This window comes from Aethalodelphis obliquidens, unplaced genomic scaffold (assembly GCF_003676395.1).
Source record: "Aethalodelphis obliquidens isolate GAN/ISIS:26980383/991018 unplaced genomic scaffold, ASM367639v1 scaffold24, whole genome shotgun sequence".
Classification (NCBI taxonomy): Eukaryota; Metazoa; Chordata; class Mammalia; order Artiodactyla; family Delphinidae; genus Aethalodelphis; species Aethalodelphis obliquidens.
The window spans coordinates 20,998,739-21,012,517 of record NW_020837968.1 but is presented as its reverse complement, the minus strand read 5'-3'; the positions used below and the strand labels follow the sequence as shown (position 1 = coordinate 21,012,517).

General features: G+C 41.5%; 1 protein-coding gene across 2 annotated transcripts in view; it reads right to left on the bottom strand.

Moving 5' to 3' along the window:
• The window catches only part of SMYD3 (SET and MYND domain containing 3), a 717,667-nt gene that overhangs the window by 156,610 nt on the left and 547,278 nt on the right, over positions 1–13,779 (bottom strand). For both annotated transcript variants that reach the window (XM_027122400.1, XM_027122399.1), the window contains exon 6: positions 265–332. In XM_027122400.1, the coding sequence (XP_026978201.1) occupies positions 265–332 (68 nt within the window). The remainder of the gene's footprint in view (positions 1–264; positions 333–13,779) is intronic.

Below are 13,779 nucleotides of genomic sequence, written 5' to 3'. Positions count from 1 at the left end.
ACCCCAAAGTTCCTGAGAACAAGGATTTAGGTCTGTGGTATACCTCTTTGTTAATACCATAGCATATAATGTGGGGATATAAAACGTTCTGTTATTTTTTTTTAACTTCACATTTTCCATTTTCTTGTAACTTATCATTAAGTTTCAAGCGCGGCTCTTGAAGCAGCTGCTTGTAACAGCCTTTCTAACTACTTTTAAAAGGTTGGGGAGGTGGGTGGGAATTAAAGTTGCTTCTTCCAGGAAATGAAATGCCATTCACCATACCTAGGATACAGCCCAACACCAACTTCCTGCATCTCTGCATTACAGATGGTGAAAGAGTTGCAGATCACCTGTAAAAACAAGGGGGAGACAGGATTACCAGTCACCTAAGAAACTTCACAGGCAAGAGAACAAAAATTTTCAAAATAAAATGTAGGATCCTTGGGACTTCCCTGGTGGCGCAGTGGTTGAGAATCCACCTGCCAGTGCAGGTGACACGGGTTGGAGCCCTGGTCCAGGAAGATCCCACATGCCGTGGAGCAACTAAGCCCGTGAGCCACAACTACTGAGCCTGCGCTCCAGAGCCTACGAGCCACAACTACTGAAGCCCATGTGCCCTAGAGCCCATGCTCCGCAACAAGAGAAGCCACCGCAATGAGAAGCCCGTGCACCACAACGAAGAGTAGCCCCCGTTCACCGCAACTAGAGGAAGCCTGCGTGCAGCAATGAAGACCCAACGTGGCCATAAATAAGTAAATAATAGGGATGGAGCAGGCAAGAGAAAGAGAAATTTTAAAGAATATGTGCCATGTGTTAGATTTACTTCTCTTCATGATTTTATTTATTTATTTATTCTTATAAATTTATTTTTGCCTGTGTTGGGTCTTCATTGCTGCATGCAGGCTTTCTCTAGTTGCAGCGAGCGGGGGCTACTCTTCATTGCGATGCACCGGCTTCTCTTGTGGTGGCTTCTCTTGTTGTGGAGTGCGGCTTCAGTAGTTGTGGCTCGTGGGCTCTAGAGCACAGGCTCAGTAGTTGTGGCACACGGGCTTAGTTGCTCTGCAGCATGTGGGATCTTCCCGGACCAGGGCTCGGACCCGTGTCCCCTGCATTGGCAGGCAGTTTCTTAACCATTGCACCAGCAGGGAAGTCCCTGCAGTGTGTTATTTGAAATGTGCTTGCACCCAGTCACTCCAAACCTTCTCTCTTACCTTGTCACTTAGAAACAGAACATGAAAATTATAAAATCTAATCTGACTGGTTTTTAAAAAGTAAATGATAATAATGGTAAACATCAGGTCATGAAACCATGATGCTATCTAAGGCCAAACCAAAAACATTCATTTAAAAATCTATGTGTTGGGCTTCCCTGGTGGCGCAGTGGCTGGGAGTCCGCCTGCCGATGCAGGGGACACAGGTTCGTGTCCCGGTCCGGGAAGATCCCACATGCTGCGGAGCGGCTGGGCCCGTGAGCCATGGCCACTGAGCCTGCGTGTCTGGAGCCTGTGCTCCGCAACGGGAGAGGCCACAACAGTGAGAGGCCCTCGTACCACAACAACAACAAAAAATCTATGTGTTGATAAATAATGCTTTTTTTGGGGGGGGGGTGTACAAAACTAAGTTAAAGCAAATTAAACTATGTATATCACTTGTTAAATGGACAAATTAAAATTTTGTCCTTATATGAGTATTATTGATTTTGCAAATGTATTTTACTGTACAAGCTAGGTAATAAATAAAACAATCTTACTTAGCTAAACTACTTTATCACATCCCATATCACAATATACTTGGACATGTGTCCTTCTACACCCTGGTACATTCAAGTACTGTTCCCACAACTTTAAAAGTGTCTGTCACATTTCAAGCTGTGGTCACAAATAGTGTACACTCGACATACAGAATACTCAGCATTGACTTGCCAAGGCTAAAATCAACATCAAGGCCAATGTCACAACTGAGGGAACAGCAATCATAAAATTGTGCTTCCTATTTTACATGTTTTCCAAGGTCAAACTACCAAATGTTAGCAAATGAGGATTCACAGAATGAAGCCCCTTTAGATAAAATGTTTGCTTTCTAAAATCCACCCATATTTTCATTTTTCTAAGGGCTTTACTCACAGCAGAACTTATTATATCTTCAGCAGTTGTCCTTGATAATCGAAAGCAAAACAGGAATGATATTCACAAATTTGCCCATTGTTCCTTCCCTGAGGATATTACCTAGCATTTCACCTCCTTATAAGTCATCTGATGAAAAAAGCACTTACTATAGATGTCTGTCAAGTATGTATAAAAATATAAAGCCCTGGAACATGATTTCCATTGTTTAACTTCCCTCCCACATCCTGAGGCTCAGAACTACTATGATATTCTTAAATTATAAAATTTAACGTATTATAGAATATTGTTGTAGGTTTCCATAGCTCTGACATAAGAGTCTTTTCTGTTAAAAATTTCATTTAGTCATGCTCTTATCCAAAAAGTTTATAATCACAATGAATTCAACTTTTTTCCACAGAGCACACTTAAAGATTCTTCTGTTCAACTCGAATTTCTAAAAATGTTCTCTTACCTGATAATCTAGTTTCACCATTCTCTTTCCATGTAATTGGAGCAAAAATCTACCCGTGGGCAGTGCCAGTATTCCTCACTGTAATTTTTCTGAGTTTCAGTACTAAATTCCTAAATGAAATATGCTAGGTGGTGAGTATCACCTGACTGAGGCTGAATTGAATACAGCAGTGTGTGCCTCCAATCAAGTTAATTGATTTTCCATCAAGTTCACGGAGAAAAGAAAACTGCAGAAAAATATTCCACGTGAAAGATAATACTGAACACTAACCCACTGCTTAATGTAATCCCCAAACGAAAGATAAATTCAAGTGTGAGCTGAGGTTATGCTCACTATGTAGAAATTAAGGTGAATATTCTTTGCAGGAGAAAATTTGGCAGGCGAGGGTTTGTCATACTGATCATACTTGACATCTCAGGGACTGAAACCCCAGAAGCATATACTTCACATTAGAGCACGTGAAGTGCGCATGACTCATCTGCAAGCTGCACGGGCCTGCACCAGGGTGTTTTGGGGACTAGTGCCTGGAGCTGCTTCTGGCAAGCAGTGGCCACAGATGAGGGAGCATCTCAGTGGGTCAATCCTTCTGTGGCTTCCCAAGCCTACCCAATCCCTGGACACTGCCCAATGACCCACGTGAGCGGAAGCCAGGAAAGAAAGGACACCAGACTAGAGAGTCACAACTCTGGTTACGTAGTCCAGAGGATGCAAGAAATTAGACTCTGAGGTTAGACAGTCTCTCTTGTGATCTCTCAAGGTGTGCTCCTTTATTTTCAGAAATATAGAAGCAAGTAAAAGAGAAAATAAACCATGGCTTCATTCCCACCCGCACCCCAACCCTTTCTCTAAGAGGTAATCAGTCCTTCCCTGCTTCCACCAGCCACTCTTACAAACAGACAGATACACAACAGATGGGTGAGACTTCAATGCAAGGACACGATGTGATTATTTGTCCTTTCTTCTGGTACCATATTAAATTAAACAGCATAATGAATACACAAATGGTACTCTTCCCAGCCTCTCTCCTGACCAGGCGCCTGAGGTGGTGATGATAAAACACCGGCATGCACCCTGCACCACTCCAGTAGTGCCCTACAGAGATTCGTAAGGGAAGACCCCTTGTCCCATTCAGAGTTCATCAGAATGTGAAGAGGAGGGGATTTGAAAGGCAGATTAAATACACCTTTTCTTCTATAACGTGTATTGCTGAAAGTAAAGTCTGATAGACTCTTCTTGGCTACTTAGTAGGAAAGCAATATAGAAGCATGAGCTTTAAAAAGGTAGACAAGCCCCGGGCGAGGGAGAGAAGCTGACTGCTGGGCTTGGATCTGGTCCTGATCAAATCTTCCAGTCTCTTCGCAGCCTCTTCTGAAAAGTCTTCTCTCCTGGGAGGTCTCCGGTCTCACCTGGCTGGGGAGGGAGACCCTTGGCCTTTGTTTCTGCATGCTGTCCACATACTCACTCCCACACTCGGCACAGGATATTACAGCTATTTCTGTATACTTGACTTCCAAGAGAGTAGAACTTCTACATTATTCTTTTTTTTCCTCCTGGCTCAGACACGTCTGACACACTGTGTTCAAAAACTGTTTGTTTAATGTTAGTGACTTTGTTACCTTTGTGACGTCTATATAGAATTGTTAATAAACCAAGGCAGAACTTCCCAGGTGGCGCAGTGGTTAAGAATCCGCCTGCCATTGCAGGGGACACGGGTTCGAGCCCTGGTCCGGGAAGATCCCACATGCCGCGGAGCAACTAAGCTGGTGTGCCACAGCTACTGAGACCGCGTACCACAATTATGGAAGCCCGCGTGCCTAGAGCCCGTGCTCCGCAACGAGAGAAGCCACCACAATGAGAAGCCCACGCACCGCAACGAAGACCCAAGGCAGCCAAAAATAAATAAATAAATAAATTTATTTTAAAAATGTAAAATATAAAATTATAAAAAAAGTATAAATAAACCAAGGCAATCATCACCATACAGCCAAAAAAAAAGTTCTCTTAACGTCCTCCTCTCCTTCTCACTTTTCTCTCTCTCCCCATCTCCATTCCTTCCTACAACAAAGTCATAGTTGTAGGAGGTCACAGTGACTTACACAGACTAGGTTCTGGAACTATAAGAAGATACAAGGTCAGAACACTGCCCTCAAGGACTCTGAGACCAGCAGGGGAGACAGCTGTATTAGTCAGTTAACAACATTCGAACCGTACTAGTGCCCAGCAGAGGGGTCACTAGCTCAGCTGGGGCAGGTCAGTGAAGGCTCACTGACGAGCAGATGCCAGAGGAGGTACCTGGAATCTGGAGTCACGAGTGTAACTCAAACTTCTTATTCCTTATGGGACACAGTGGGAGAATATCAACTTAATTATAAACCCTAAAAATCTGGTTCCTTAGATTGAGGAAAACTGGCATAAACCTCATACCTACACAGACCCCTTTGACTTTCAAAAGTTAAAGGTGGTGACATCTGATAATAGTAGCTATTACAAAGTAAACACCAATAAGTAAAAGGAATAGGGGTCTAGGGTTTTGACACAGATTGTAGAAAACACCCACCACATTTCTTTCTTGGTTTAAAAAGACTCACAAACCTCTAAAATGTGTCTTCTCCTCACTCCATGTTGTGGAGAGGAGAAAAAAAGGCACAGTAGTATTAAAGATAGTAGTACCTAAAATACCATGATTTAATTGTTTTCTCTGAAGAGCCAGGAAGGATATACTTCAATTAAAAAAAAAGAAAGAAAGAAAGCAAAGAAAAAGAACCAGAAAGGAGATGTAGGAAGGGCTGAACGCAGGCCAGGGTGGAGAGCGGCCTGGGTAGGGATGACCTCAACGCTTCCCTCCACCACTTGTTGAGGCTGTGTGAAAATCCTACGACTGAACTCACAGTTTTCCAGCACAGAAAAGCCTTTACGAAAGCCAAATGTGTAGCCTGAGGGACATCTGACATTTCTGTGGTGCCCTTTGAAGGCCTTCTCATCTTATCTCGTCTACTTCTCCAGCCTCTCACCAACAAGCTATTAGTACTTTAGCTTCATTTTAAGGACGAGGAAAAGCAAGCTAAGAGAAATACATGTGCTGTTCTCTGGTACACGTTCACCAGCTCTCACAAAGCAGAATGTAGTTTGTCTTAGCAGAAAACTCAGGCCCGAAGGAATTATATACAGGACAGATTGGGAGAAGGGGGTAAGCGAAAGGCGAGGTCTGGAACAGTGCTGTAGCCGGGGCCTTCAGAATTAGAGATTTATTCACTCATTTATTAAGGGCCTATTATGCACCAAGGCACCGCCAGCAAGGAGCAAAAACTACCCCTTTCACCACTTTGCCTGGTGACCCAAGTGAAATAAGAATGTAAAAAATGTCACATTTCTCTCCAGTTCTGACAAAGTTTGGCCTCCCTCAGCCAAAGATTATTTTCCTGACTATTGGCCATATCTCTTTGTAAGTCACTCTGTCGAAATACAAGTTGCAATGACGCAGGGCAGCACTCTAATCTGTCAGCTCAATTTAGAAACACATGAGACGGCTGGTCTTCCACGGCCCTGGGTGGCGCACTGGCCCCCCCACCCTCTGATCATTCACACGAAGGATTGCTGGGGATTACTGAAGACCAGCTGGGAGACGTAAATTAAAATGGGTGGCCTTTGAAGTTTCCACTCTTCCATTGTTTGACTGCAGCCAGCCGCCCTTACCAAATTAGCGCCACAAAGAAAGGGATGCTAGCTCCCCAATACAGGCTGGAAAGATCAATCAGCTACAAAAGAGGAAGCAGCTAAGGAAGAAGGAGAAAAGGAGGCCTTGATACCTTGTCACGTGACTGTCACGGTATTTGCAGGCATTCACACAGGGAAGGATCTGAGACAGAGTACGGAAAAAACTCTTCCTTCCCACATGGCCCTCCTGCCATCTTCCTCCCAAATAAGCATGATTGTGGTCTCTTGTTTCACGGATGCCTTCTGCCTTCGCACCTGATCACATTTAAAAACTTAGGGAATCTGTATTTTTTATGTGGGGTGAAATGTGCTAACTTACGTGTCTGCATTTCTACGCTATTGGCCCATTAGTTTATATTAGGAAAAGCCAAAAATAAAAGACCAGAATTTACCAGAAAGCTATAATCCTGAGGAATTGTGCAGATTAAGTGAGATAATACATGCAGGCCTCCGAATGGCTCCTGGCACACGGGAAGCTTGGTAAATAGTAGCAAAATCATTATTATTACCCAGTTCATCAACTATAAGACAGACTCAAGAATTAGTAAGATGCACCATTACATTATGCACCACTAAGAAAAACCACTCACAAACTATATTATGCTATTAGTCGTAAAACAGATTCCAATTTCAGAGAGGTAAAACTGTGAAAAATATGAACCTTGGGATTAATGAAATACAACATCACTATGTACAGCTCCAGGTTCCCGGAAGAATGTAAATAGAGGTCTATACAGCTGGTACTGGGGGACATACAGGACGTCTGTGTCAGCACAGCCACATCAGGCCCTGAGTTTCTGACCTCCCAGAAACCCTCCCACTAACAGACTGGGCTGCTCTGGGTTGGGAGACTCTTAGCATCACCCGAAGGCATTCACCACTGTCAGTTCATTGTTCGCCATCCTCTGAATCAGTCATCATAAAACAGACTACCATAAGTCACTCAAAACCCGAAGTACAACCCCGGTATAAAGTTACATCGCTTGCGCCAAGTCAATGGTCTTGCCAAATCTGGCTACGCTCTGGAGGTGACCTAATGCACATATGTTCCCAGTATCTTCTTTCAGTACTCAGTTAAGCAGTGCAATTTTCCCTGGAATGGAATTTAAATTAGTTACTTTAAAACCCAAGTTCACATTTTCCCCCACCTACCACATAGCTCTCTCTAAATAACCAAGTGAAAGCGTTTATGAGGATACATTGGGTAGAGACACTGCAGACGGATTTCAAAGTCACTCATTATTATCCTGACAAGTCATACAGATAGGTATTGTATGCTCCGGAATCTTAGCTGGTTATTTTTCAAGGAGAGTACTGGCCTTCAAGACAACACGTAAGGAACTGAAGAAAGACATACAAAGACGTATACAGAAACTACACAGGACCTGAAGAAAACCAGGACACGTTGCTTCTGCAACACCCTTGTTATCTAAATGCCAAGGAGTGGGTAATCTTCTATAGCACCAGCCAGAGTCTTCGGTGGCCAAGAGCCCACTGCATTCCTTGGTTATACAAATATCTGAGAGTAAATTGTCCACTCAATGTTCATTTTATCACAATTTTCATATACTCTTCAGATATCTTTTTAAGAATACCTTTAGATGACCATAGACAAAACCTAACTTTTAAAAATCAGAATATGCTGCCTGTGGTCTGGCCATTAAAACTCCTCACTTCCTTTGCATCGTCCTTTATAATGATCACTCTCAGAGTTGCCTCCACAAAGAAGAAACATCCGAGCTTCCTAATTTGTGAGATTCAACAGTCCACCTTCATGATCACAAAAGAGTCAAGTTTTCCTTTTCTTAAGTTACACAGATTTAATTAGATTTTTTTAAATAAAAAATAAAATTCCAAATGATTCTTTCTTTCCCTCCAGCCTATTTTGCATATTCTCTCTCCTCATTTTCCAGCAACATCTAAATGCAAAACAGAACATATTCACTAAAGGAAACAGAGTTGATAATTAAAGCAAATATAAATGAATTTGCATATGTGAGGCTTCCAACTTTGAATTCAGAGACAGTGAATAGCATAACAGTCCAAATGAGAATTAATCTGAAGTTTGCAGAAAAAATTTAGTTAAATCAATGGTAGGAAAAGAAATTTGGTTTCAAAGAAAATAACACACAAACATCCCTAAGTGAAGATTATTACTGTAAAGCATATCTGAAAGGAAAAAATAAACCAAAGCATTATCAGTAAAAGAGAAGTCCAAAAAAACTGAAATGCAAGGATCATTTTAGGAAATGGAGCAAAAATGAAATAGAAAAGAAAAAGGCATGAAAAGAAGATTAAGGAAACAGTAAGTTGACAATAAACAAGTTTCAAAGACTCACAGTAAAGAGAAGTATAAGAATTACTGATTGCCAGTATGTATTTGGCTTGTCATGAAAACAATAAAAGATTGACAAGGATAGAAAAAAGATACAATGATTTTACATGGCTGCCTGATAATAATTCAGTCCAATAAGTCAGAGAGTTTATTTTCAGAAGCAAATCAATAAAGAGGCAGCTTATAGGTAAACGGGGAGAGTATTGGGTGATGGGCACCACTGTTCCCACTGTTCTACTGAACAGACTGTGATACAGGCTCCCCAGATGCTCCTGCTAATGGCTAAAGAAAGGTGTCCCTCCCTGCTTCCACCATGGCTAGCATTCTGTGCAAAAGAAACATTGAAAGTCAACATGCTCTAATGATATGTTTCGTAGTACAGTGTAGACAGAGCAAGTTTTCGCTAAGCTAGAGGCAGATAGAGCATTGGGTACACACAACAGCAGAGGGCTGTAAAAAATCTTCCTAAATGAGCCTCAACTCCCCAAATGCCCTCAACCACATATAGCGTGTCATGTCCCAACCAAAGCCTTCTTAATATATCCAACTACCTTTCCTTACGCAGGGGTCAGCACATACCTAGACGCTATATCAAGGTGAAGACTAAATATCTTTAGTTTTAGTAAGGCACTAGGATCAAAACAGAAAGCCAGTTATTAGATAGAATAGGTAGCAATTAGAGGCTGAGCAGGAATAAGAATCTAAAACAAAGGAACTTGGTAGGCATGTAATCATGAAATCCCCAAAACATCCCAGAAAGTGATAAAAATAAATACCTTTGGGTAAAGTGTTGTTTCCCCAAAGAAGAATTCAAGATAGTTAGACCTCTTTGGTCATAATATAAACTATTATCAGTGTATTAGGAGAAAGAAACAAAGTAAGGTGAGATTTTTTTTTTCTTTCATATTTAAATTTACTACATTGGGAAACTTGTCTACATATTGATATACTGGACTCCAACTATAAGAAATCTTTAAATAAACTAAAAATTTTTTTCAGGATATTAGTCTGAGCAGAGGAGGTAGGGATAGAAAATTTAAGAAAACTAGCTCACATGTAGGGCTCAGTTTTAAAGAACGAAACTAACAAACACTCTGCTTATAGTTTCTGAATTATATTCTGTGATTAGTTTGTGGCCTGTTCTTCAACCACAGTGCTACATATCACAGATGAAGCCTAGCAGCTCAACACCAAGTAAGGTTAAAATGTGTTTAGTAAATTGTACCTACTAAGGCCAATAGAACTTTAGAAACATTTTCAACAATGATTTTTGTTGAAATTTAAAAAAAAAAGATTTTCTGTTTAATGTTTTTGGAACACAATAATCCTCTTTACCTTGAATAATTAAAAATAAAAGAGCTAATGGATGTAATACTGATCTTGGGTGGCCTTGGCCTGCAGTGGCTTGAAGCAGGGTTTCAGTTCCCGGCCAGAGGTTGAGGTTGGGTCACGGCAGTGAGAGGACCAAATCCTAGCCGCTAGACAAGTGGTCAGTGACAAAGCCCTGGCCCTTTGGCTTTGCAGAAAAGAATTCCCACAAAGATGGAAAGTTGTGAAACAAGTAAAGTGTTTATTAGGAGAAAAAAAGAGTGTAGTATGTGTGGACAGACACATGGGCAGACTCAAAGAGAGAGTCGCACTCTCCTGGTAGTTTAAATCACTTATATGGGGCATTTCTTCTGGGTTTCCTTTGGCCAATCATTCTGATTTGCCTGGTTCATAGTCCGTATTTGGTAATATCTCAGGATCCTCCCATGTGTGCGAGTACATCTCTCAGCCATGATGGATTCTATCGAAGAGGCCTATGGGTAGGCCTTACTATGGGGTGGTGTCCCCTCCCTTTTTGATCTCCAAGGACCTTTCTAGTCAGGAAGGTCTTCTTGACTTCAAGAATGATAAATGTGTGGTCTCTTATCTTCTATCTGGGCAGGGCCCAGCCTCCTCTCTCAATTGTCTTGCTATTCTCATCTTGGAGTATGGGTCCACAGAGAACCAATCATCTCCAATTGCTTTCCCGGGGGCGGGGCGGGGGACAGAATCTACCTTCTGCCTCAATACTTTTAAGTGAAAAGAAACTACCATGTAACACATTAGGCATAATACCTTTACATGTTAATGCAGGGATGTGATTAAATCAGAGATAAGTGGTCAAATCCTGAGAGATCAACACTGTAATTACGAAAAGTATATTTCTCCTTAGACTTTACACATTTGCCCTGGTATAAATATTTGTAGTGGTCACATACTGCTAATCTTTCCCAGACGAGTGTTTTAAAGATGCGAGGTAAAATGCAGTTGGTAACTCTTTTCCTGAGCTGCTGTTCAGTGGCAATTAAATACATCAAGGATGCAGATCAAATGAGACAGATACAGGAGCCAATGTAGAACCAAGGCAAAAAGGTAAGCTAAGGAAAGTGGTAGTTCATTCCAGATTCAGTTACCAGTCAGGTCATATCTCTGTAGCACCTCTCACATTCATCCTTTTCTTTCCATTTCCACTACTTCTTGGACCTTCAACGATCTTTCTTCTGCAACTTTCCAAGGTAGGCTCTCTGCATCCCCTCCCACCCATCTTTTTCCACTCCATTCTTTAAACTGCCACCAGATAAAGAGAAATATGAGATCCACCTAGTGGCTGCAGAATAAAGACAAAATTCTTTTTTTTTTTTTTTTTGCGGTGCGCGGGCCTCTCACTGTTGTGGCCTCTCCCATTGCGGAGCACAGGCTCCGGACGCGCAGGCTCAGCGGCCATGACTCACGGGCCCAGCCACTCCGCAGCATGTGGGATCTTCCCGGACCGGGGCACGAACCCGTGTCCCCTGCATCGGCAGGCGGACTCTCAACCACTGCGCCACCAGGGAAGCCTGACAAAATTCTTTAGCATGACATTAAAGGTCCTCAATCTATCCTCATCCCTCCTTTCCACCACACCCAGCCCTCACTGTCTGTTTCAGTTACACTGGTCTCTTTGTCATCCCTCAGTTGTGTCCTGTACTCAGGTGGTGTTACGTTTTTGTTAACACTGTTTCCTCTTTAAACAAATTCTTCCCTCACGATCTGAGTTGCTCATAATTTTATTCATCCTGCAAGATCCAGCTTAGGCGGCACCTCCTTCAAGAAGCTTTCTTATAACCTATTAATTTTACTTCTCTATACTCTCCTAGCCTTTATTCATACAGCAATTATCACATTCTACTTTGAATTGAAGCTAATTATGTAAAATCAATCTCTATCCTAGACTATAAGCAACTGAATACGAGTTACATCTCTTAAGCACTTTGTGGCATTTACTTGCAAATATGTCTTTTCTATTTCAATAATCCATAAATTTCTTGAGGTCATGATCCACACCTCCCTTTAAAAATATTTTAAATAAAAAATTAAATACATATTTAAAATATAAATATAATACTTAATATAAATCTATGTCAAGGTTCCATTTATCCACTGAATAAACAGAAATTACCTAGAGCTTCCCATGTTGGTAGAACAGTACAATAGCTTTTGTGCTCCCCCATCTCACTCATTCGCTCTCCATCTTCCAGTGATAATCAAAATCTTAATTTTGTGTTTCTTATTCCCTTGTTTTTATGATAGTTCATCCCATATGCATGTATCCCTAAACAACATATTGTTTATTTTTGCACGCTTTTGGTTTCTTATGAGCAGAATCATACCGCGTTGACGGTTGCAACTTGCACGTGTTTGTTTTTGTTTTTTTGGTTCAACATTATGCTCCTAAGATTCGCAAACACTGATGCGTGTAGCTGTAGTTCATTCATTTTCACTACCTAAGAGAACCTCCTGCAAAGGAGCTCTGGGAGGCACATATGTGAAAAACGTCCATAGTAACATCCTTTGTAAACGCAAAAACTGCAAATGACCCAAGTGTTCCTTACCAGGAGGCTAGGCAAATAAATCATGATATTTTCTACGCTTGCACTTACTAATGTGTCTGGCATACTGTAAGCCTCCATGAGTATTTTCTGAATAGATAAATGGACTTGAGGAAAGACATACAACTGATTCACCATGGCCTCCTCCTCTGAGCCCAACACATGCTTAGAGGCTCAGTACTGAGGCTGGCACTGGAAAATACTCATAAACTGACAACTCAGATAATTTGCGCTGAGCAAGTGAGAGAACAAAATGGAAACTGTGACGTGGGAATGCCTACCACAAGCTAGGTGGATGGAGTGTTAATTCCGTTAGTGTTAATTCTACCTGCTTACTTTTGAGTTCCTAGTGTTAGTGTTAATTCTACCTGCTTACTTTTGAGTTCCTACAAACCACTGTGGTTCATAAGTATCCCTCTCTCCCTCTGCAACCCTCCTTCTCCCCCACCTCCTCTATCTCCTTTGCTACTCCCTTCTTCTGGATGAATCTGCTCTGGTACACCTGGGAAGGATTTAGGGATGGTGGTAAGAATTGACTTTCGAATTTTCCTTCTCTGCCGACCCATCTCAAGCTCTGACTCAGTCCAATGATAATTACATCCTGTTGGGCAATGATTTGTCTCTCACTGTGTCACCATTTGAACATTGTATACCCATTTTAAGGCAGTTGAGCTACCCTGCTTATTTCCTTTTTAACATATTTGATGTCAGCTCTTGAGCAAAACCAACCCCCTAGAAAAATGATCACCATCCCAGCATGCTATTAGTCTATTTCTCATTTTACTGAAATAGAAACTACTCCTCAGGATAACACTGCCGGTAAAGATGCCAGGGAAGACAAATTACACCAAACCAAATGAGTATGCGTTTATCTGCAGCGCTTAGTCAATTACTTTCAAAGAACTGGTATAGAAAATAATGAAAAGGAATTAAAGCCAAGACTTTAAAGACAGTAAAGACTGTCAACTACAGACAAGTTTTTCCATGAATTTCAGTATTATTAACGGAAGTTCATCTCACTTTGAGTTGCCTTCCTCATTTTACCATGGTCATAATTTAGACCTGACTATTTAGCCAAAAAAAAAAAAAAGGCAGGGGTGCCTGTGGAAAGAAAGGAAGGGAAAAGGTCATTATTCTGACACACTAGATATACAAATAAATGCTACACATCATCCTTTCCTTCACTTCTGCTTCGTCATTAAATCTCCCTCCTCCCCCTTTCCCATTGCTCCACTAGATTCACTTCCTCTTCCACACTTCCCTTGCCTCTTTTTT